The sequence below is a fragment of the Anneissia japonica genome, unplaced genomic scaffold (genome assembly GCF_011630105.1).
Source record: "Anneissia japonica isolate Jap-2015-1 unplaced genomic scaffold, ASM1163010v1 scaffold1587_len1432017_cov164, whole genome shotgun sequence".
Classification (NCBI taxonomy): Eukaryota; Metazoa; Echinodermata; class Crinoidea; order Comatulida; family Comatulidae; genus Anneissia; species Anneissia japonica.
In genome coordinates this window covers 262676-282873 of record NW_022713643.1, presented here as the reverse complement: position 1 = coordinate 282873, position 20198 = coordinate 262676, and the positions used below count along the sequence as shown (strand labels likewise).

The 20198-nt window shown below is 35.3% G+C and overlaps 3 protein-coding genes across 3 annotated transcripts; 1 reads left to right on the top strand and 2 right to left on the bottom strand.

Moving 5' to 3' along the window:
* Window positions 1-376: 376 nt before the first annotated feature.
* On the bottom strand, window positions 377-7621 carry LOC117108705. The gene is made up of 5 exons (XM_033250818.1): window positions 7397-7621; window positions 5710-5838; window positions 4539-4844; window positions 2129-2352; window positions 377-1703 (listed from the first exon to the last, which is right to left on the bottom strand). The coding sequence occupies exons 2-5, from the start codon at window positions 5792-5794 to the stop codon at window positions 1455-1457; spliced, it is 864 nt and encodes a 287-aa protein (XP_033106709.1). The 5' UTR covers window positions 5795-5838; window positions 7397-7621; the 3' UTR covers window positions 377-1454.
* A 1029-nt stretch (window positions 7622-8650) lies between these two features.
* Window positions 8651-12933, top strand: LOC117108688 (IQ domain-containing protein K-like). Its single transcript, XM_033250797.1, has 7 exons — window positions 8651-8787; window positions 9252-9509; window positions 10210-10307; window positions 10427-10479; window positions 11167-11244; window positions 11525-11609; window positions 11799-12933. Exons 1-7 carry the CDS (start codon window positions 8730-8732, stop codon window positions 12045-12047), a joined length of 879 nt encoding a protein of 292 aa, XP_033106688.1. The 5' UTR covers window positions 8651-8729; the 3' UTR covers window positions 12048-12933.
* LOC117108687 (transmembrane protein 104-like) lies at window positions 12642-20158 on the bottom strand. The gene is made up of 9 exons (XM_033250796.1): window positions 20006-20158; window positions 19298-19419; window positions 18714-18798; window positions 17832-17961; window positions 16940-17023; window positions 16651-16750; window positions 16406-16487; window positions 15428-15521; window positions 12642-14580 (listed from the first exon to the last, which is right to left on the bottom strand). Exons 1-9 carry the CDS (start codon window positions 20048-20050, stop codon window positions 13829-13831), a joined length of 1494 nt encoding a protein of 497 aa, XP_033106687.1. The 5' UTR covers window positions 20051-20158; the 3' UTR covers window positions 12642-13828.
* Window positions 20159-20198: the final 40 nt, after the last annotated feature.

Here is a 20198-nt window from a genome sequence, read left to right as displayed (position 1 = left end):
ATACTCATTGTCAGCATCATCGTCATCGATCATTGTAATTAACATAACCATCACCATCATTGACGTCAGCATCATCTGCGACATCGTCATCATCACCGTCATCATCATCCTAGCATTATCACATTAAGTACCATCATCATCAGCATTATTATCATTATGATCGTCGCCATCATCATCATCATCATCATCATCATCATCATCATCATCATCATCATCATCATCATCATCACCATTATTACATCATCATCATCTATGATCATCGCCATCAGCAACAACAACAACAACAACAACAACAACAACAACAATAAAAGAACAACAGTTTTGTAACATGATTAAAAATTTAACACTTTTTAAAGTAATAACATTTTTGCAGAAATAAAGAAACTTAACATTTATTAACAGTAAAGTGCCAGTTTTTGGCGGATAAACGATGGGTGAACTAGCAAAACAAATGAAAGTAATTATGAAATTTAAACTTCAACACCGAACTCAATTACTGCACTTGAATTTTGTGGCAAAATGGGCGCTTCCTCCGCAGCAGCCAAATAGTCAAATAAAAACATTTAAAGCTTGTTAAAACAGGTTGTTAAAATTGTTTATAAAAAGAATTATAATGGGTTAAGAATCATTGAAACAGCGTTAAACTTCAGAGTCGTTGTTTACATATTAGGCAGTTTTCACCGCACGACGTTAACCGCAACGTTAACGAATGACGTCATAATTTATTCATCTTGCGTTGAGGAGTACGTTAATTTCAGAACGTACGTTAGTGACGGGTTTGCGCATGCGTATTTCGATTTTTTTTTTTTTACAAAAGGGAGCTATCGCGCTGCATGTTGGGTACTAACGTTAAAGTTAAGGTTAACGTCGTGCGGTGAAAACTACTTATTGTTTAACTGTTATTTACGTTATATTCATTCATGATTTTATTTCTTGTTTGCCAAGCTCTTTTTAGGTAAGGATTACATATTTCATCAAATGTTATCATTATTAGGCCTATTTCTATAGAATTTGTACATTTCGTTATTTCCGAGCAGAAGTCGTGTTTTGGTACGGTATTTAAATTTACTAGAAATAAACAAATCGCAAGCAAACTGACCAAGTGTGAAATAATAAGAGAATTAAAAAAAGTAAAACTGCGAATAGGAAAGGGAACACCTCTATACCTTTCTCTCTCCACCATCGGACCTCACGTCCTCGATTACAACTCGTGCCACCCAGGCAAGAAAAAAAAAACAATCTGGATTCGTCTCTGGAATTGTATTGATTTTGATGCCTACCGTATATTGTTTCTATCATAATAAGTTCTATTAATATAATTACTATATACATAATGATTAATTATATAGATATTTTTATCTATAATTACATAAATGTAATTACTGATTAATATAATTCATCATTGCATTTATATAATGAATTATTTAAAAAAATTATTAATTATATCTATACATTTATTCATTACATTCATCCTGTGTTTCGAACTTTGTGATTTGTTTTCTCAAGTCATTCTCCATTTGGTCGTTATAAACCATTGGCTCAACCTCATACGTTACACTCTCGTTGGTTGGTGGATTTACATCATGTGGCTGAAGAAACTGATGCCTTGACTTCGGAAGCAATACGTTGCATAGGGACCCTTTCTTTTTTCTTTTCCATCTTACGTGTCGCATTCTTCGGCTCAGGTTTGACGTGAATCGACTCTGAAATATGGATTGAGAAATTGTTTTAAAGTTGGTCGCGAGCTCACGTCATAAACAATGTATTTTAAAACACCAGTGAAAGTATTTTTTTCACATCAATAAACACCAATGTATAAACGTGACTATACATGCGACGCGCGACATCATGTTGTTTCCACAAAAACGCTACACGCCATCACTGACAGCATTTGGCGACGCTGATTGGTTGTGAGCCTTCCTAATCAAATACGCACTTTAACCTGTGCAGTGAAACCATCTTAACGGCAGTGTGTAGCGCTTTTATGAATATCAGGCTTTACGTGGTGGTACGTAGATTGCATAACACCAAATTTGCATTTGCCACTTAACACCTTTTGGCATGTTAACTATTTAAAAAGGCCTCCTCAGCGTTTTTCTTTCATTTACATTGCCGTACGTTATCTTACCCATGGATGTGGGCCACTTTGGCCTATTGCCGGGTACCTTGTGTACATCATTTTGCCAACCAATTGATACTGGTAAGTCTGGTGTAAGTCAGGAGTCGATGAATGCATGTAGAAGTCGCCTGCTTCCGATATCATCTTTTCCCAGACGTTTTCACACGTACCATTTTCCAAGTGGAAGAGTACTGTTGGGGAAAACTGAGGCAAGGGCAGCGGGGATATCGAATCTGTTAAATGTTAAAAGTAATAATCTTGAGTACATAACTGGCCTTTTTCGCAGCTCTGTCGTTACAAAAACTCCCCAAAAGGTTACACCGTGCCATTTGGTGCAGAGGTGGCGCCAGCACCTTCAGGGAGAAAAACCACAATTCGTCGGGGAGAAAAATTTGTATGTATTTTCTACATATTATTAGACTCTAAAATCGATTAAGTTAGCCTTTGAAACCCCTAAATTGTCAAAATTTCCGGGGGCTTCGCCCCCTGGACCACTTTCGCAACATTTTAAGCGACACTCGACGTCCCACGCCTACTTCTGTTTCCTCGTCGGGGACATCGGCCCCCTCCCCCGTCGAGGACCTCGGACCTAGCAAATCATGTCGCCACCCCGTTGGTGCATACATCTTGTCCACAACCGAACCTGAACACTAATAAGGTAGTCCCTACCATCTTCTAGGAGGATTTCACTCGTTCCTTCAAGTGCGCACAATTTAGTTAGCCTACGGTTTTGGTTCTACTACCGAACCATGAACAAAAAGAGTCTCAAACAAACACAGAATGTAAGGTTATCATATCCTATCATTAGCAGAACCATTCATCATCATTATCATTATCATTATAACTATCACCACCATTATTTTAATTATTTACTCATCATCATTTCGTTTAGTTTTTGTGGTACAGTTTAGCACATGTGAATGCAGAATGCACTTTCTAAAATATAGTCGATAAAAGCAAATAGTTGGAGGCAAAATAAGAGATGTAGTGACGTATAATACATTGTCATTTTTTACCTTAGAGAATTACACCGTAGATGTAGTTCCTATATATGTATATTTATTGACCACAAAGGCCAACATAAAAAACTTCATACATAATAAATACGTTTTACATTTGAGATATTTCCATTGCCTTCATAACAATATGGGACATCAATTGTTGTGGAAGAACAGTTCCAAACAAGACTTCGTTAACATTATGGTAAGTATTTCTAATCTGAACCGTAACTTCCTTGGTAAGTTTACAATCAACTAAAATATGATGCTCATCTTGAACACCTTCTTTACACTTACATATTCTTTTATCTCTGTCTATTCGGGACCATCTACCTGTCTCAACTTTTAGATAGTAAGAACTTAAAATAAAACGTGTTAAAACAACTCGTTCATTTTCTTGAACATCCTTACATAAATAAAATTTTGCTTGTATAAGTTCATGATTAAATGCTTTATACTGATTAAATCGCGTTGTCGTTTTATCCACAATACAAGTTCTCAGGCGCACCATCTCGTCATGCAACGTACCTGAATCTGAGATTACCGCATTTATATGTCTTAACATGGGTGAATCCACCGATTGACACAAACTTAATAAGTGGAGCATGAGGATTCGGATTATTAACAATATTACGCTTTAACCATCGTTTTTGGGCATCTCTCATTCGAAATGCACAGGCTGGCATGTCTGCCTCAATCAAACATAATTCAGTGGGGGTTTGCATTCTTACTCCAAGAAGTTGTTTTACAACATTCATATACAAAGACAGTAGACATGCGTTTGCAAACCCATCTCCTAACCATGTTTCACTAGCGTACAATAATGACGACATTACTGCTGACTCAGCAATTCTCTTTTTAAAAATGAATGGTAAGTTAGGATTTCTATTTAAAAAAGAACCAAACTTAATAACAGAATTTTTCCTCTCTTTCAAGTGTTGATCGACAACTGATTTAATTGTTCCCTGACTAGTTGTTGGGGATCCTATATACATATATGATTCACAAGACTCAATTGTAATATTCTCAACCCTTATTGTACTTTTATCTTGTTAGTTACCATTAATAACCAGTACAGTAATTTTGTTTTATCCTGATTAATCTCCATACCATAAGTTTGACAATATTCAATCACAATTTTTAGTTTATGAAAACATGAATTCCTCGTCGATGATATTAAAACTGTGTAGTCCATCATCTAAGTACAGTATGTGCAAATGATTAAGAAAGGAATCGGCTGGTGACGATCCTTTAAGCAATAGAATTAAACGATCAACAAAAATAACATGAAATAAGCGAACCTTGTTTAACATCAATGTATGATAATATTATCGCATTACCTAAAAGGAACGATGTACTACTATATAATATAGCAGTACATCACATATACATTAATTGTTTTAATAATACTTTGAACGTACCATTAGCGGAGGAGCCATCGTCTTGGTTTTGAACGGTACTTTCATTACACAATTCCCCTGATAGACTTGCATCACCTGAAACGCCTTTCGGCACGGCGCCGCCCAGAGCAACACTGGTGACGCATGTAGCGACAGACGTAGCGTCGTACGCGTCCGGCATTCCAGCAGCGATCCACCGCTGCCCTTCCTTTAGGAAAATCAAAGGCGTCCCTTTTAATTCCATTAGTACTTCATCATCGTCAACTTCAGTTCCGTCTTCTTCCATTACAACGGTGACTGAACCAGTAATATCTAGCTTCTTCTTTCCTTTAATTATAGAATAATTATAATAAAACACACTTTAAAGGCCTGCTAACACTATGACGATAACGATCAATGACGATAAAAGCTAAAAAGCAATTGAAAAGAAAATTTAAAAAGAAGTTTTTACACTAGCACGATTTGATAACGATTTATTGTGTATAAGATAAAATATATTTTCACAAATAAAATCAAATGACGTCATAATCATGAGAAAACGAGAAATCGTAGTAAAAGCGATTTTATCGTTTCCCATTTGATTTGATTTGTTAAATTATTTTTTTTATCGCATAGGCCTACACGATACATCGTTTTGTTCTAGTGTGAAAACTTCTCTTATTTATTTTACAAAAAATATGAACAATTACTTTTTAGCTTTTTATCGTTGATCATCATCATAATCATAGTGTAAACAGGCCTTTGGCCTTTGATAAACACCTTGTGCTATATTAAGTTAGTTGTATTCACACTCGGATTCGGACCGCGTTTCCGCTCCAAACCAATCTTGATTACGCAGCGTGTATCGCGGTAACTATGCAGCCATTTGTTCGTCTTTCGTAGTGGTAGGATGTTACCACTGCGCAAGTGGGCGTGGTTTAACGAAAACGACAAGTCGAATACGGCCAATGTTTGTGAGAGGCGCGCGTATTCCTAACGCTGTTCTGGTTGGGCAGTTATTAAGTTTGACACTCTGGGAAGGTTCATGACTGAATGCATAGTAATGTTCTCATAAAGCAAGAGGAATGCCAGCGAGTCCACCTTTGACTACCCCTCACCACTAACGAATGATCGGAATACCATAGGGGATAAATGTCACACACACACTGTCAGTGCCTCCCCCTTCCCGACTATGCCTATTGAGGTACTTTACCTTTTGCTACCAGCTCCAAGATGGTGTTGGCTACTACTGACTTTTTCTTCAGTCGACTTCTGCTCCATATTTTGAAAACTGGCATTGTGGAGGGTAGCTTGTTAATTATATTTTCTCAAATACGATGTTCTAGGGTAACAAAAATAGCTACATTATTTAAAAGCATCAATTAGGCCCCTTTGTAGTAATAGGATTTATCATATTTTGAAAGCAGTTATAATAGTAGTTAAACCTATATGATGTAACAACACGTCATTCGTCATTATGGGGAGATTTCGCAACTTTACGAAAACGATAACGAATACGTCATAGTCGTTATCGTCATTCATATCTAAAACATTCTTGACAATATGCTGTATGAGCTGAATATGATACCTGATTCATGCAAAAGGCATGAATCGCCTACGTGGTGAAAAATATGCTACTGTAGGGGATTTTCTCATAAATTTGATGACGTAACCGTATTCGTTATCGTTTTCGTAAGCTCATTTAAATGTTCATTAAAAAAAAAACCAACAACAATTGTCAAAAATAGAGAACCCCGCGAAAAATGAAAGAATCTAATAAGTACGGTATGTATTTATACAACAGGAGATGAGCGATGTGTCTACTGATTGAAATGAATCTTTGTTTTCTATTTTTTTTCTTTGTAGCAACACGGCATCCACGCTTTTTGCACTTGAATAAATGTGCGAGTAACAGAATGTTGACTTTTTAGTTTTTTCTAAGCATGGAGATCATACTATTTCGTAGGCTTATTTTGGAAGAAATTGTTCATTTTTATCTTTAGCTTATGACGCATCCATCATTACTCCAAACGGTTTACAGATATAAGTGAGACGACATCTAAAAAAGATGTACACAGTACTGTTAATTAGGCACAAACCAAACTCCCACCCACAGCTAAAGAAAATAGGACTTCTTGTTTTAGGAAAAATATACATGATAGGCCTATATCTTCATAAATAATAATATTTATTTGACATTTCACTTTTACATCAGTGTCACTGTCAATCAAATAAACACATTGATAACTAATAATAACGGTGCCCAAAATAGGAACAAGATATTATAATCGTATAACCCTTCAACGAAAAGTTCCTTTCAATTTAGTATGAAAAAGGGGTATCTGTCGGGATTCGAACCTGCAACCCCACGCTGTCAGTACGAGTGTCATATCCATTAGACCACGGAGACCTAAGGACGTGCGGATTTAACCCTCGGGCACATTCTCTCATTCAACCGACTGAAGCTTATATAGGTCGCATCTTGGAAGTCATAGTAAATAATATTCAAATTAGGCTAGCTACGTATGACTGTAAACACAATATGTATAAACAAATGGATAAGTAATAATAACAGTGCTCAAATAGAAACAAGATGTTGAACATAAGGCCTCTTATCCTTTAAATAGTCTATCATCCCTATCCTCTTTCATCTCTGTCTCTTATACACATCTAGATGTGTATAAGAGACATATATATATATATATATACATACATACACATGGCCTACATTTACAATACATAGGCCTAATATGCAATATAAAAATTAAAGATGCTGAAACAAAGCAAAAGATAATAAATATCAAAATGAAATTAGTGATAGAAATATGGCACGGTTTCGTAAAACGCCACCATACATCCAGTGTAGACGAAACTTGGAGTTACGCTAGTCAACGCCTTACCGTTTATGTGATGCCTCGCTAGCGGCGAATAAAAGCTCGTTGCCGTCGATGGCTCGTCTCAGCAACGCTATCAATCTAGGCCTAGGCCATATACACTGTACAATTGAACGCCATTATTCACAACACAGTGTATAAACTGGCGATGACTGCCTCAAATGACTAATATTAAAATACGCCCGCTTTGATTGGCCTAAACGGGACACGTCACGGGAAGTGCTTAGTGGTGTTGTGATGCTGTTGTGAACGCGATGCACTTAGCAGCTGATAGTCAGCTATCGACACGCATCGCTTAACATGGATGAAGATTTCTATGGTACAAAGCCAAGTATGCTTATTACACTATTGGATTTATTATTCGAAAGAAACAGTTGTAAAAGAATCATTTTTTTTAAATGCCTAACACCATTAGTTGCTGCTATTCTATTAAAGAACAATACTGTAGGCCTACTATCATGCCGGACATGCTAAATAAAACGCAGACAACGCAACTAATTAATACTACTACTACTAGTACAGTAATATATATTATACTAGGTATAGGCAGAGGCCTACTGGGATGGGAAAAGGAATCTCTTTTGCCCTATAATGGACACTGAACTGTATTAAAATGAAATAGAATGGAATAAAATGCAATTAAATCAGAAAAGAAAGGAAAAGGATAATGAATGAATGAATGAATGAATAAGAATGACCAAATGAACATATAAACGAATAAACGGATGAAAGAATGAACAAATTATAATGAACGAACATAATTGATAAATTATCTTAATCTCAGTTTATTTGTTGTATTTTATCCGTTAATTAATTTATTAATTAAGTAAATTTTTATTTCTTCATTCGTACGTTCGATCGTTTGTTCATTAATTAATTAATTCATTCATTCATTTGTTTAGTCATTTATTTATTCATTCATTCATTCTTTTCATTTCGTTTAGTATTACATTTTATTTTTTAATTGATCCAGCATTCCTTTAAAATCCATTTCTTTCATTAAGCAAACACACGCACGAACGACAGACTGACCGACTGATAGACTGAACGAACGAAGAACGAACGAATTTGTTTTGTCATTTCTTATTTTTATACCTCCTTGTTTAAGTTAAACTTTTTTAAATATTTCAGAATACATAAACAATCAATATACAGTGGTATTGACTAGTCGCCTAAGTTTTTCCACGATACGTGATGAGGTACAGGTAAAAATAATGAACACAAGTTAGCGCCCTCTGTCGACCAAGTAATCGACGGCGGCGGAGCGACGACACCATCAACAACGTCTTAGCAACAGGACTTAGTAATTTAGCCGAAGTCTTTTGTTTTGTAATTAATTATGTCTGCAGTTGTCGGGAAAAGACAAGAGCAAAACTTGTGGGAGGAAATATGCAAAGGTATATATATATTCTGTTTATTAAAATGATATGCACATTATATTCAAAAGTTTCTTTTTACCAGGCTAGGCCCGCCGTAGGCCTACCTGGTTTATTTACAACAGCACCTCCACCGGCGTCCGGGAGCACCTCCCTGCATTTCTAGAGTGAGCAAGCTGGAGCCACTGGCCTATGCTAGGCCTAGGCTATCCTGTAGCTAGGCTTAGACTTGTTATTAGGCTCTCCCACTTCCCTGAGTGTACCCGTACGTATGTATACATACTTTTGTCAGTTGGACTCGCTGTATCATCAGTGTTAACCTGTGTGAGTGAGCCATCAGCATCATCACTTTTGCTGCACAGTAATTTTAATTATTTTTCTTTTAAATTCTTTGTTGGTTTGATATATGAAATTTGTAATATTAATTCAGCTATTGTAAATTATTACATTTTTAATGTTGTCCATAATGCTACTTTATGTTTCAGAGTTTGCAGCAATGAGGCCTCCATTTGAAGTCGATGATGATGCAGAATCTGTCACCACAGAGATCATTGACTTTGACCCTTCGTGTCATACACCAGTCTTGTATGGGCGAATGGCGGAGCGAGTTGCAGTCGATTCAGAAGTTGTGGCCGAGTTTGATCCTGCAAAATCTCACCCTGCATTTGTAGGGCATACAGAACTGGAAAAACCCCCCAAAATGCCATCTCCACCACCACCACCGCTACCACCTAAAGAAACATGTAAAGTATTTTGAGAACTTTGAAATGATAAATCATTGATTCATTCACTTTGGCTCCCTGTTATTGACATGGCATGAGTTTACATTTTATTTATGAATTTTCTGTTTAAAATCTCAAGTAATTACAAAATTGAATCACTTACTAAAAAGGCTGGCTATTATTACACCAGTCTGAAACGAATTCCTAATATTAATGGAATGTTGTTATTGCATGAATGCAAACATCCAATCAAAATTACAAAATAAGACTGCAGTGTACCAAAAACCACCGTATACCCTAACTTTGTTGGTGTCTGATGTGTGAGACAAAAAATAAATAAAATTTTTATATAGCGCCCTCTATGTAAAATCGCGAAATAAAGCGAACTCTATGTTATTTTTTTTAAATTGTAGCGGTGGAACCGCTACTGATTATAGTCATCGGTCGGTATAGAAATTTATGTGGCCTGTATTCACATTTTAATGATGAATTCACTTAATTTTTATGAATTTTAGGGTTTAATCGGCCTACGCATTCTATCTTTTATAAGATTTTATAATGCACGAGATTATAAAGCTTAGCCGTGAGATGTAAAAAGTGGACGCTCATGCGTGAGAGTTGGCAGGTGTACCACTGCCTACATAAACGGACCACTAAGGACAGTGCATATTTAAATGTTAGGCTGTACTTACTATATTTATGAGTTCATATATATTTACAGGTACTCCAAGAGAATATCTGGAAGGATATATATTTCCTGTGTTGTTGCAAGGAATGCTAGAAATGCTGAAACAAGCTAAAAAGGAAAGATGTTTTGAGGTAAATTTAGAAATGTGTAGTGTTTTGTGTAAGGTTTCTTCATACATAATTAAAGATTTGCAGTACAGTACATACCACATAACAGATTGTTATAACAAGGTGTTATTCTATTTTTGTAGCGAAAACGATTTCGATTTAATGGATGCGATTTCTTGACAGAATACCTTTGGAAGTTAGTAATATTTTTGATTTTCATTTTACTTTTATCATTAATCATTTTTATGAGTGATATCATTTTCTAACATTATTCCTGTATATTATTATTGTTATTATTATGATATTATTATTAATAATAATTTATCATTATCATCATCATTGTTATTACTACCAAAGAAACAAGACATTTTTAATACCTTGTTTCACAAACTTATTTTTTTAACGATCGTCAGTGGAGGGCAAGAAAAAAAAATTAGTTTTCTTATTTAGCAAATAATTTTGCCAAAAACATCTAGATAAAGGAGAAAATAAAAATAGAATTTTATTCGTGAATGCAAACAGTAGTAATGTGATGGTTAAATGCTTTAAATCTATGTAATTAGGAAGAAATATACATACTGTATCTTATTTTTGGAGATTTGAAGGCAGCAGCAGGCTTAATAAAAATAAAGAAAAACTTTAATTTTTTTCGAAATTGCCATATTTTTGTGGCCGTTAGTAGTCTAATTAGCCAAAAATAAAATTTTATATTTATTTGAAATCATCATTATTGTCAGGCGGCGGGTTCGCTAAACAATGTTTGAAAAAGTCTCCCCTAAAATTTCTCTGAAACTGTACAGTAAATACAAATTTGCTGAGTGAAACCTGTGACTGCATTTGATTACAATATGAATACTTTAAATAACTTTTTATTCCTTTTTAGGCATAATCCGTACAAATTTGGGCGTGAAAATGATAACCTTGATGATATCCCCTTTGTTCATAAAATCTTAGCAGAATGGTAAGCAATAATAATAATAATTATAATACATTGTAAAAAAATAAAGAAAATATAATACAAGTATATGAATATTATATAATGCATTTATTAATTTTATCAATATTCAAATTTGGTTTACTTGAGTACGTATGGACAGCAAACACAGTATAAACAAGTAGATAAATATTGATAACAGTGCTTGATTATAGGAACGTAAGTAATTATAAGTAAATTTAAATATAAAAATACAGTAATATAGTGTGAATTATAATGTATTATATGTATTGTGTTTAATTGACAGCCCAAGACCAGCCCTGCCATTGTCTTTGATATGGACAGAAGAGGAAGCTGCCATCGTCATTCAGTCTTTCTGGAGAGGATATCTGGTATGTTATTAGAACTTAAGGTATAATCCTTGGATCTCTGGTAGAACCAGACATAATTTATTGGATCTTTCTGGAGTGTCTATCAAACTTAACAATTGACCAATAACAACCACCGTACCATCTGCTTGGATGTAATGCCATGATTAATGTTTACAATCTGTTAAATTGTTGTTTTAATTCCTGCCACAGGTTCGCAGGCAAGAAGAAGTGCAAGAGCTACGTGTATGGCAGAAAGAACTTCGTGATGAGAATGAAGATATCCGGAGGAAAGTCGAGAACTTCTGGAGAGTACATGAGACTCCAGTTCCAGATGATGAGAGGAATCGACGCGGCAGCGAGTTTTTATTACGCCACGGCAGAGTACACAGTTCACCACCTCAAAAACCACTACAGAAAAGTTTGACCACACCGAGAAGTGCACTATCTGATAAGAGGTGAAAGGTCAAATTTGGACATTAAGCATTGTACAAAATGTAAATAGAATATCTGTGTATCAACTGAAAAGTACATATGAATATATGTAAAATAAATGATTTTTTAAATGATGTATAGTATTTGAGGTCTATAAATCAAGTTATCGCAATCCAGTCTGCAAGGCAGCAACACTTTAGTCCAGTTAAACTACGACAAAAAACTAGCAAATTGACTGGACTATCTCTCCTGGTAATGTTCCATACCCTCCAAGATTCAGCTGCAAGGCAGTGGCCATTTCATTTGACCACCAGTTTAGCCAGCTGGGGTAAGCTGCTCCCTCTGAAATTAGAAAGCTTTAGTTTCGGGCATACACTGATTTTTTGAGATGTTAGTACATAAAGCCTATTTTCCATTAGACAGCTGCCAGTTCATGCGTATTCATATTTTCTATCTACGTTTCAAGGCGAAAAAATGCGCAACCAATCGGAGCTCGGAAAGCAAAATGATACTTGACGCTTTTGATTTGTGTGAATAAATTCGCAGAGTGGAAAAGAGGCTTCAGAACTAAAAATTTTAACCACCATAACAACAAATACACTCTTTATACATACATTTTTATAATTTTATCTTTGTCCACATAAAGTAGGCACGGGGAACACGTCCCTGTACAAAATGCCTACCAAAGTATAAAACAAATAATATAATATGTGTCTATGTTTCAATTGCATTATAAAAAATAAAAAATTTTCAGGTAGATTAATGTTATGCTGGAACAAGTATTAGGTGTATTATTTCTATCATCATGGATTTCCTTATTAGGACCACTAATATTTGGCTACATTGTGGGTCCTGGACAATCTAAATTTTAGTTGATTTTAAACCAATAAAATATTGGGAACATAAGAAAAAATGAACTACTGTGTCATTCTTTATCTACAGCTGTTATTCTTTACTATAATATGTCAATCGTGACATCTTTGTTATCTTATTCTTATATAATTCCTGCTTTCTTAATTAATTTGATTGTTCCTAAGCAATTAATGCCTGTTGCTACATGCTTGCATTATTGCCTGTGCATCATTTCAATATTTATTTGATGTGGCCACATTTACAAATTAGCAGAAATAGCATTTTGTAATGGGAAAAGAAATGAAAGTCTCCAAGTGTATCTAGGCATGCAAGGCGGTACAAATACCACCATGCTATATAAATCTTCACTTAATATAACAGAAAATATAATATAAGATACAACACTAGGTTTGATATAATTTATTGCAAGAACTTCTAGACTAGACATGCCTACAGTAGGCCCATTTTAATGTTTGTCGGTACTTGGCATATTTTTTAAACATCATTATTATGCTGCGGTACCAGCTAATCGAGAATTGTCATTTCTCAAACGTGTAACGTAACATATTATATGTCAGTGGTTGGCTGAGAGGTATTGTTCCTGTTTGTGCTAAAGACTTGGTTGAAACCCGATCAGCGTCAGGTTTTAATTGGAACCTGATCACTTTGCTTCTTGAATAACCCTCATATTGATACTGAAGATGTTTTTATCCATACGTTTTCGTTACATGTTATAGTTAAGTTGGGTGGCGCTGCGCTGCAGCTGCCGTGGGTCTCCAGCCCAAATTTTCAAGTTCAAGTTGAAAGACAAATAAAGAAGTATTAAAAATATTAAGTTACATTGCTTTTAATATCCGTATATATTATCGGCTAATTTTTAAAACATAATCATTTATTCTGGTGACAATATAAACAATGATAATTAATATAAACTATGTTTGATTCTTCAAAAATTGTTACTGTTTTCTACTAATATGATAATAGGTGACTAAAACAATACAGATAACAGTCCATATGTTAACAAATACGATCCACAGTGTGCTTTTAAATGGTGAAGTATGCTTGTGATAATTCTGCTCCCCTAGATATCGATTTGTCTTTTTCCTGCAGTAGTACACAAGTAGCGATGGAAATACATATTGAATTGTTGCACCAGCGTAAGATCCGGTAAAGCTGACGAGGAACTCTACGTTCATCGTCACAAATGCAACAATAATTGGCGGTATGATCGTCAGTAACGGGAATCCAATGCGATTGATCATCCAGGGACGTGGTTGGCCAGTCCGCGAGAATAACGTCTGAAGATTATTACGGAGAGTGATGGCTATAATTGGGAAACTTGCACTCAGTGTGAACACAGGGAACAAACCTAAGAAGTACTGAAAGAATTTAATCGGCATCACCGTATTATCCGAGAAGTTCAACGTGTAGAGGTCTTCAATCGTTGCAAAGCAAAAAATCGCAGTCATACATAAGAATACGTAGAACGAGAGAATAAGAATATAATCAAATGCGAACAGTTTTGTGAGTTTAGTCTTGTTCCGTATCGGTGAGACGAGTGACGGTAGTGAGTGGTGGCACATGAACGAGTAGATAGAAACGCCAAAAAGGTTCGCAACGTTTGTAATGCTACTGAATTTGCTTGGGTGGCCTTCTCCTTTCCCATTTGCGATGGCAACCAATGCTGCAATGATCATTGTACAGAATGCTGTGGGCCAAAGATCGATACAAGTTAATGAGTTAATTTTTTTATTATAATATTTGGTTTTTTAAGTTATAATATCATAGATTTGGTGTTCTCATTGAGCTTCAGATTAAATTCCAAATCAGAGAATGGAATTGCAGTATTTGCTGCCCTACAAAGTAAGTTTTATCATGAAGCTTAATATGTTAAGTTGTTATTGAGCGTGAAAAGTTTTGTCGCCTAAAACATGGGGTTGAAAAGAATTGCATCATAAGTACATTAAAATTTATTAGAATATTATGAAGCTGAGTCTTTCAAACAGCCAACCACAAACGTAGAGTGAATGTTGTTTTAGCTCCGATGAGGAGCTCTAGGAATACCCGGCTGATTGATTAATAATTTTTTTTCATTCCCTTTTTGTATGGGCAGCTGTTAGGGCCATTAGATCCGACGAGAAGATCTAGAAACACTTGGTTAATTGAGGAGCTCTAGAAATACCCGTCTGATTGATTAATGGATCTTTTTTGTATGGGCGACAATTAGGGCCAATTATTATTATTATTAGCTCCGATGAGAAGCTCTAGAAACACTCGGCTGATTAAAAGATTGTTTAGCTCCGATGAGGAGCTCTAATACGCAGCGGACAGATTGATCTTTTTTACTGATTGATCAATAGATCATTTCTGTATGGGCAGCCATTAGGGCCAATATAGAGTATATTTACACTGCCCTCATCAGAGCTTTCGAGATTACAAGACCTTGTTAATCTTAACTTAGCAGATGGATGAAGTTTGACTCGTGTGTAAATTGACAATAGACAAATTTGAATTTGCATATTAAATATCGAAGCGAGTTCAAAATGGGAGCTTACCAAACCAGCGCATAACAGTTGTAAAATACTGTAAGTATTTTGTTTTTTGCACGTTGAAGAACACAAACGGCCCTAGAATGAGTGTAAACAGTGTCTGAAAGATATAAGTAGATAGCAAATATTATGCCTGTTAAAATGTATGGGTAGAAACATTCAAAATGGGGGTGTCATGATGAGGTCAGCTTTTCATATGTTCTGAGAGGATGGTCCATTGTTGTAAAGATGAATATTCATGAGATAGTTTGTGGTTTAGGTCAACACTTAAACAAATATATTTCATATTTAATTAGCTTTATATAGTTTTATGCTAATTTCTTTCCCTGTCTATTTTCTACAATGTATCAAGAGCTATTGAAATGGAAGTATCAGTGCAGTATTCGTAACTGAAAAAAAACACTTTCATTTTCCAAAAACATTAACTTGTGATATTGGGTTTTATATAGATTTTGGCATTATGCGCTATAACAATTTTAAATACAGTACATGGCAAATTGGATAGCTGAGCAGTTAAGGCAGGGGCACTGCAACTTACAGCCATAATATCAGAGCTGGATTGAATGGCATTCTCGCCTATGGTTCTCGGATCATCATCATTCATTCGTCTGTAGAACATGCGACCATAAGATTTCTCCAAGCACCACGATCCATGGCAAGGGTGACTATAAATCATAGGCAGGTCTCGTGTACACAATTTGGCTCATGTGCACTTTAAAGAACACAGTACATCTTTTGAGATGAAGGGGGGGGGGGTTACCCCGATGTACTGGTCCACTCAGCCCCTGTTGTAGATGGACAAGTGTAGCTGGTGGGTACTGGCTTACTGGGCAGCTCAGAAATGAAGAGACCCTTAGGAAGAAGCAAGTTACTGTGCGAGCTAGTCCACAGCTTGAGTGCTTTGAGACCATTTCAGTATAAAGCGCTATATAAATCTAACTACATTACATTAGAAAACATAAGAATATACATAGGCCTACTTACAAGATATATTCTATAAACATTGATTTTACTGATGGTATGCCCCTTCCAGCATTCCGCCTTATCATCATCACCATTGATGTTACTGAAAGATAATTAAACCCCAAATTAATAAAACAAAATGCCTGAAAAATAATAATGATGTATTTATTCGAATAAACATCCCAGTCTTGGTGAATTATTTTTCTGGAAGAGTGAAAGGAGCTGATCCCTTTTTAACATATCTATTCCTAACATCAAATCCTCACCAGGTAACATTCATCAGTGATTTTGGTACGGCAACGGCGTAGATGGCCAGATCGCCATACAAATACACCACCAGGCAAATGTAAAATACAACTTTACCAACTGAAATACAAAAAAAAAATTTAAAATATTATTCAGAATTTTCCATATTGCTAAAAATAATAAATAGAACAAACTTGCAAACACAAAATATATGGAATGCAGGAAAGTTCTTGTTAAAACATAAAATTGAAGTTTAACCATTAATAATAAATTATCAGTATCCCAAGAGTATCTTTGTGGAATACACACCTTTATTGAAGAAGAGTGACACCATTTGACCCATTTCAACTCGCTCTGTGATTTCAAAGAAATCTGTATGAGATCGGCATATACCTGAAAGGGAAATAAAAACAATGTTCACATAATTGGTGTTTATAGTGTTTCATACAGCATAGCGGTAAGGCTTGGTAACTAAGTGCCATTAATATAAGGCTTTGAGGAGATTTATTTCATAACATGTTTCCCAAACTTGCTGCCTGCTGATGATGAATGCCTACTGATTATGATTTCCCAAATAAATATATATAAATTTTATTTTTGGCCTTTTAGTGCATAACCATCACTATGAAAATTTCGAACAGACCTACAGGAATACATAGCTATGTAATACAAATTAGTTCTTATAGCCATTGTTAATCCTTGTCCAGATTATAAAGTTTTCTTTGACCACAAACTGTTGCATACCCATATATAGTCATGATGTGATGTCATCATGACCATATTTAGGCATGTTACAGTCTGAATAGGGCTTAAAGACCCCAAGAATCAGTGCTTGCTCTCCTAATGTGTAAACACATTATGAGACTAACTTTCTCACATTATGAAAATGCAATTTCGTTGCTTAAACCTAGGTGGAGAGAGACAGCATAAAGCACACAGCCTAAGAAAACAATTAGACACATTCCATGAGGTTTGTTTACAGCACTCCAAAGAAGCTAGGCGTTTTCCTATTACCGAGCGTCAGTCTCGTGCTGCCTGTTTACAATTGATACCCTCTTTGCGTCACATGACCAACCTAGCGAAATGTGTCTATTGACCAGCCTCATTCTCGAGCCTGACTCTCCATTGGAACCTCATAGCCATACCACTGCCCGACATGACTCAACATGTTAATAATTATATGAAAGTTAAAGGGACTCACGTCCAGCGTTAACATTGGAATACTTGACTAATGTGTCCTGGTCCTTTAATAGTCTCTGCTTGGCCTCGTTATCTGAATCTCGCATCAAATCCTCCACATCGTCGCTTGAATTGGAAGTAGAGTCTTCAAGCTAATAAATGCAAACAATAATAATAATAATGATTATTTGTTAGTTATTTTCTGTATTATTTTATAAAAAAAAAAACAAAAAACAAAAAATGAAAGCAGAGGAAAATAGGTACATGTCTGTCCACAAGTTTCATTTGAGAAATAGCTACGATTTGCCGGTACATAAGAACGATATGACAATTGAGAGGTTACGCAACCTTACGAAAATGAATAGGTCATTAACATTATAGTCATTCGTGCCTAAAAAAAACATCATTGAGAAAATTCTGTACAAGCTGATTATGATCCATGATTCATGCAAAGGGCATGAATCGCCTACATTGTGTCAGATATGCTACTGTAGGCAAAGGGTTGTCTAAAAATTTGATAACGTAACCGTATTCGTCATCGTTTACGTAAGCTTGCAAAGACTCTTTATTATCAATTATTCCAACATGAATACAAGAAAAAAGTATAATATTTTGTACATATATTTGATAATTTGATTATACAGTTAGATAATATTCTTTACATGTTATTATTATTCTTCATCATCCTAAACATTCTAAAGACTATGATGAAGCTGTATACAGCACATTATGATTATTTTTAATGTGAAAAATTTTCGTAGGCTTTATATTTGTTATGTTTTAACACTTAAGAATTAAGGAAGTAAATTTGTACAAAATACCTTAAGTTGTTTCCTGTAGTATAGCATATTGGGTTCAACATTATTAATTAACATAAGAATTGGCCAATACAATGAAAACTTACCTCTTTCTTTTTCTCTTTCCTTCGGTATCGAATCAAGGCATTGGACGCTGCCATTACTTCAACCACAAAGGTCACAGTCAGAAAACTAATAGAAAATTAGAAAGTTTTTAATAATGGACATTAAAAGTTTATTAACAGTGAAATTAAGTGATCTGTGGCATCTGGTTAGTTGACTGTGACATACCAATTACTGTGAAAATATTGATTAGATAAAGTCCTATACAGACTTAAATTTTATTGACCAACACATGTGACATGCCTGTAATGGTCATGGTGACATCACATCATGACTATATATGGGCATAAAACAGTTTTTTATCAAAAAAAAATGTTGATAATCTGGACACAGATTCTTCCATGAGAAACCCACCAAAGCATACTCCGGGAAATTTGGGAAAAGGTTGAACCCTAATTTATCGTGAAAATCTGCACGGAAATCGGCCCTTATATTCTGAAATGTGTGGACAAGATTTCTAGGCCAAATTTTTTTGCGGATATATTCCCCTCACAGGCTTTATTTTACAGTGTAGGTGTTATTAATGATAGCAGCTTGTGAGTAAGTACTGTATATCATGTTAACTCACCTCATAAAGGCTAGCATCACTATTACTAAAGTACTGATAACCCATCCACCTTCTCCAAAGGCCTTTGGTAAAGCCAAAGCACCAGTGCCAACGATAAGATTAAAGATGTACACCAAACCCACCTGGTAAGGAAAGAATAACATACGCCTTTAGATCGGATGCACTTATGGGTATGCGTTCAACTTATTAAATACAATACAATGTCAATGAGTCACTTAAATACTGTACAATTAATACTATTTTAAACATAATTAATACAAAATTTAAAATTACTAAAACTGGAAAAATTAGGTAATGAACTTAAAATTTAATTATAAAATAACACAATACAATAATACATTTGAGTACAAGAATAAATACACAAGAATAAATAAAATGACAGTATACTGTAACTTAGGCCTAACTAGAATAATATAGCCTAGGCCTAAACAATTTTAAAGGGCTAACTAGGCCTAGGAAATTAGGACTAGGCATAGGGCCTCTAGGCCTAGGCCTATGAGGTTAGCAAGGTTGGCTCTGCTTTGAGGCCTGTCCTAGCTAGGCCCTATTATACTTACTGTACTTACTTTTGGCCTTAATCGACTTTAGGCCTAGGCCTTATTCCTAGTTGTAGGCAAAAAAGAGGGCAGGCTTGCCCTAGCCTAGGCCTAGGCTCTAGCTAGCCCTTGAATCTATGGGGACTACTCAAGCCCAATCAAATGAACTTACCAACGGAGAATACAATTCCCCTGTGTCTGTCAACTCCGATGCCATTTTAATGAGTTAAACTTTCAGACAAAAAGATTTCACTCTTTTTTTAGACATGGTTTCATATACCATTTCGCAAGTTCCGCAACACAACAGAAACTACAATTAATTGTAATGGCGCCCTCTTTTGCTCACTTTCGCCCCATCCATGCGC

What these genes read in the sequence shown, in the direction of transcription:
- LOC117108705 (XM_033250818.1), bottom strand. Translation starts at nt 5,794, where the DNA reads ATGCCAGTTTTCAAAATATGGAGCAGAAGTCGACTGAAGAAAAAGTCA. An exon ending in CGATGGCTCCTCCGCTAATG is followed by an intron (nt 2,353 to 4,538) that starts GTACGTTCAAAG and finishes AACATTTAACAG; the next exon opens with ATTCGATATCCCCGCTGCCC. An exon ending in AAAGTGGCCCACATCCATGG is followed by an intron (nt 1,704 to 2,128) that starts GTAAGATAACGT and finishes TCCATATTTCAG; the next exon opens with AGTCGATTCACGTCAAACCT.
- LOC117108688 (XM_033250797.1), top strand. Translation starts at nt 8,730, where the DNA reads ATGTCTGCAGTTGTCGGGAAAAGACAAGAGCAAAACTTGTGGGAGGAA. An exon ending in GTGGGAGGAAATATGCAAAG is followed by an intron (nt 8,788 to 9,251) that starts GTATATATATAT and finishes TTTATGTTTCAG; the next exon opens with AGTTTGCAGCAATGAGGCCT. An exon ending in TTGACAGAATACCTTTGGAA is followed by an intron (nt 10,480 to 11,166) that starts GTTAGTAATATT and finishes ATTCCTTTTTAG; the next exon opens with GCATAATCCGTACAAATTTG.
- LOC117108687 (XM_033250796.1), bottom strand. Translation starts at nt 20,050, where the DNA reads ATGGCATCGGAGTTGACAGACACAGGGGAATTGTATTCTCCGTTG. An exon ending in GGGAATTGTATTCTCCGTTG is followed by an intron (nt 19,420 to 20,005) that starts GTAAGTTCATTT and finishes TTTCCTTACCAG; the next exon opens with GTGGGTTTGGTGTACATCTT. An exon ending in TTCCAATGTTAACGCTGGAC is followed by an intron (nt 17,024 to 17,831) that starts GTGAGTCCCTTT and finishes TTTCCCTTTCAG; the next exon opens with GTATATGCCGATCTCATACA.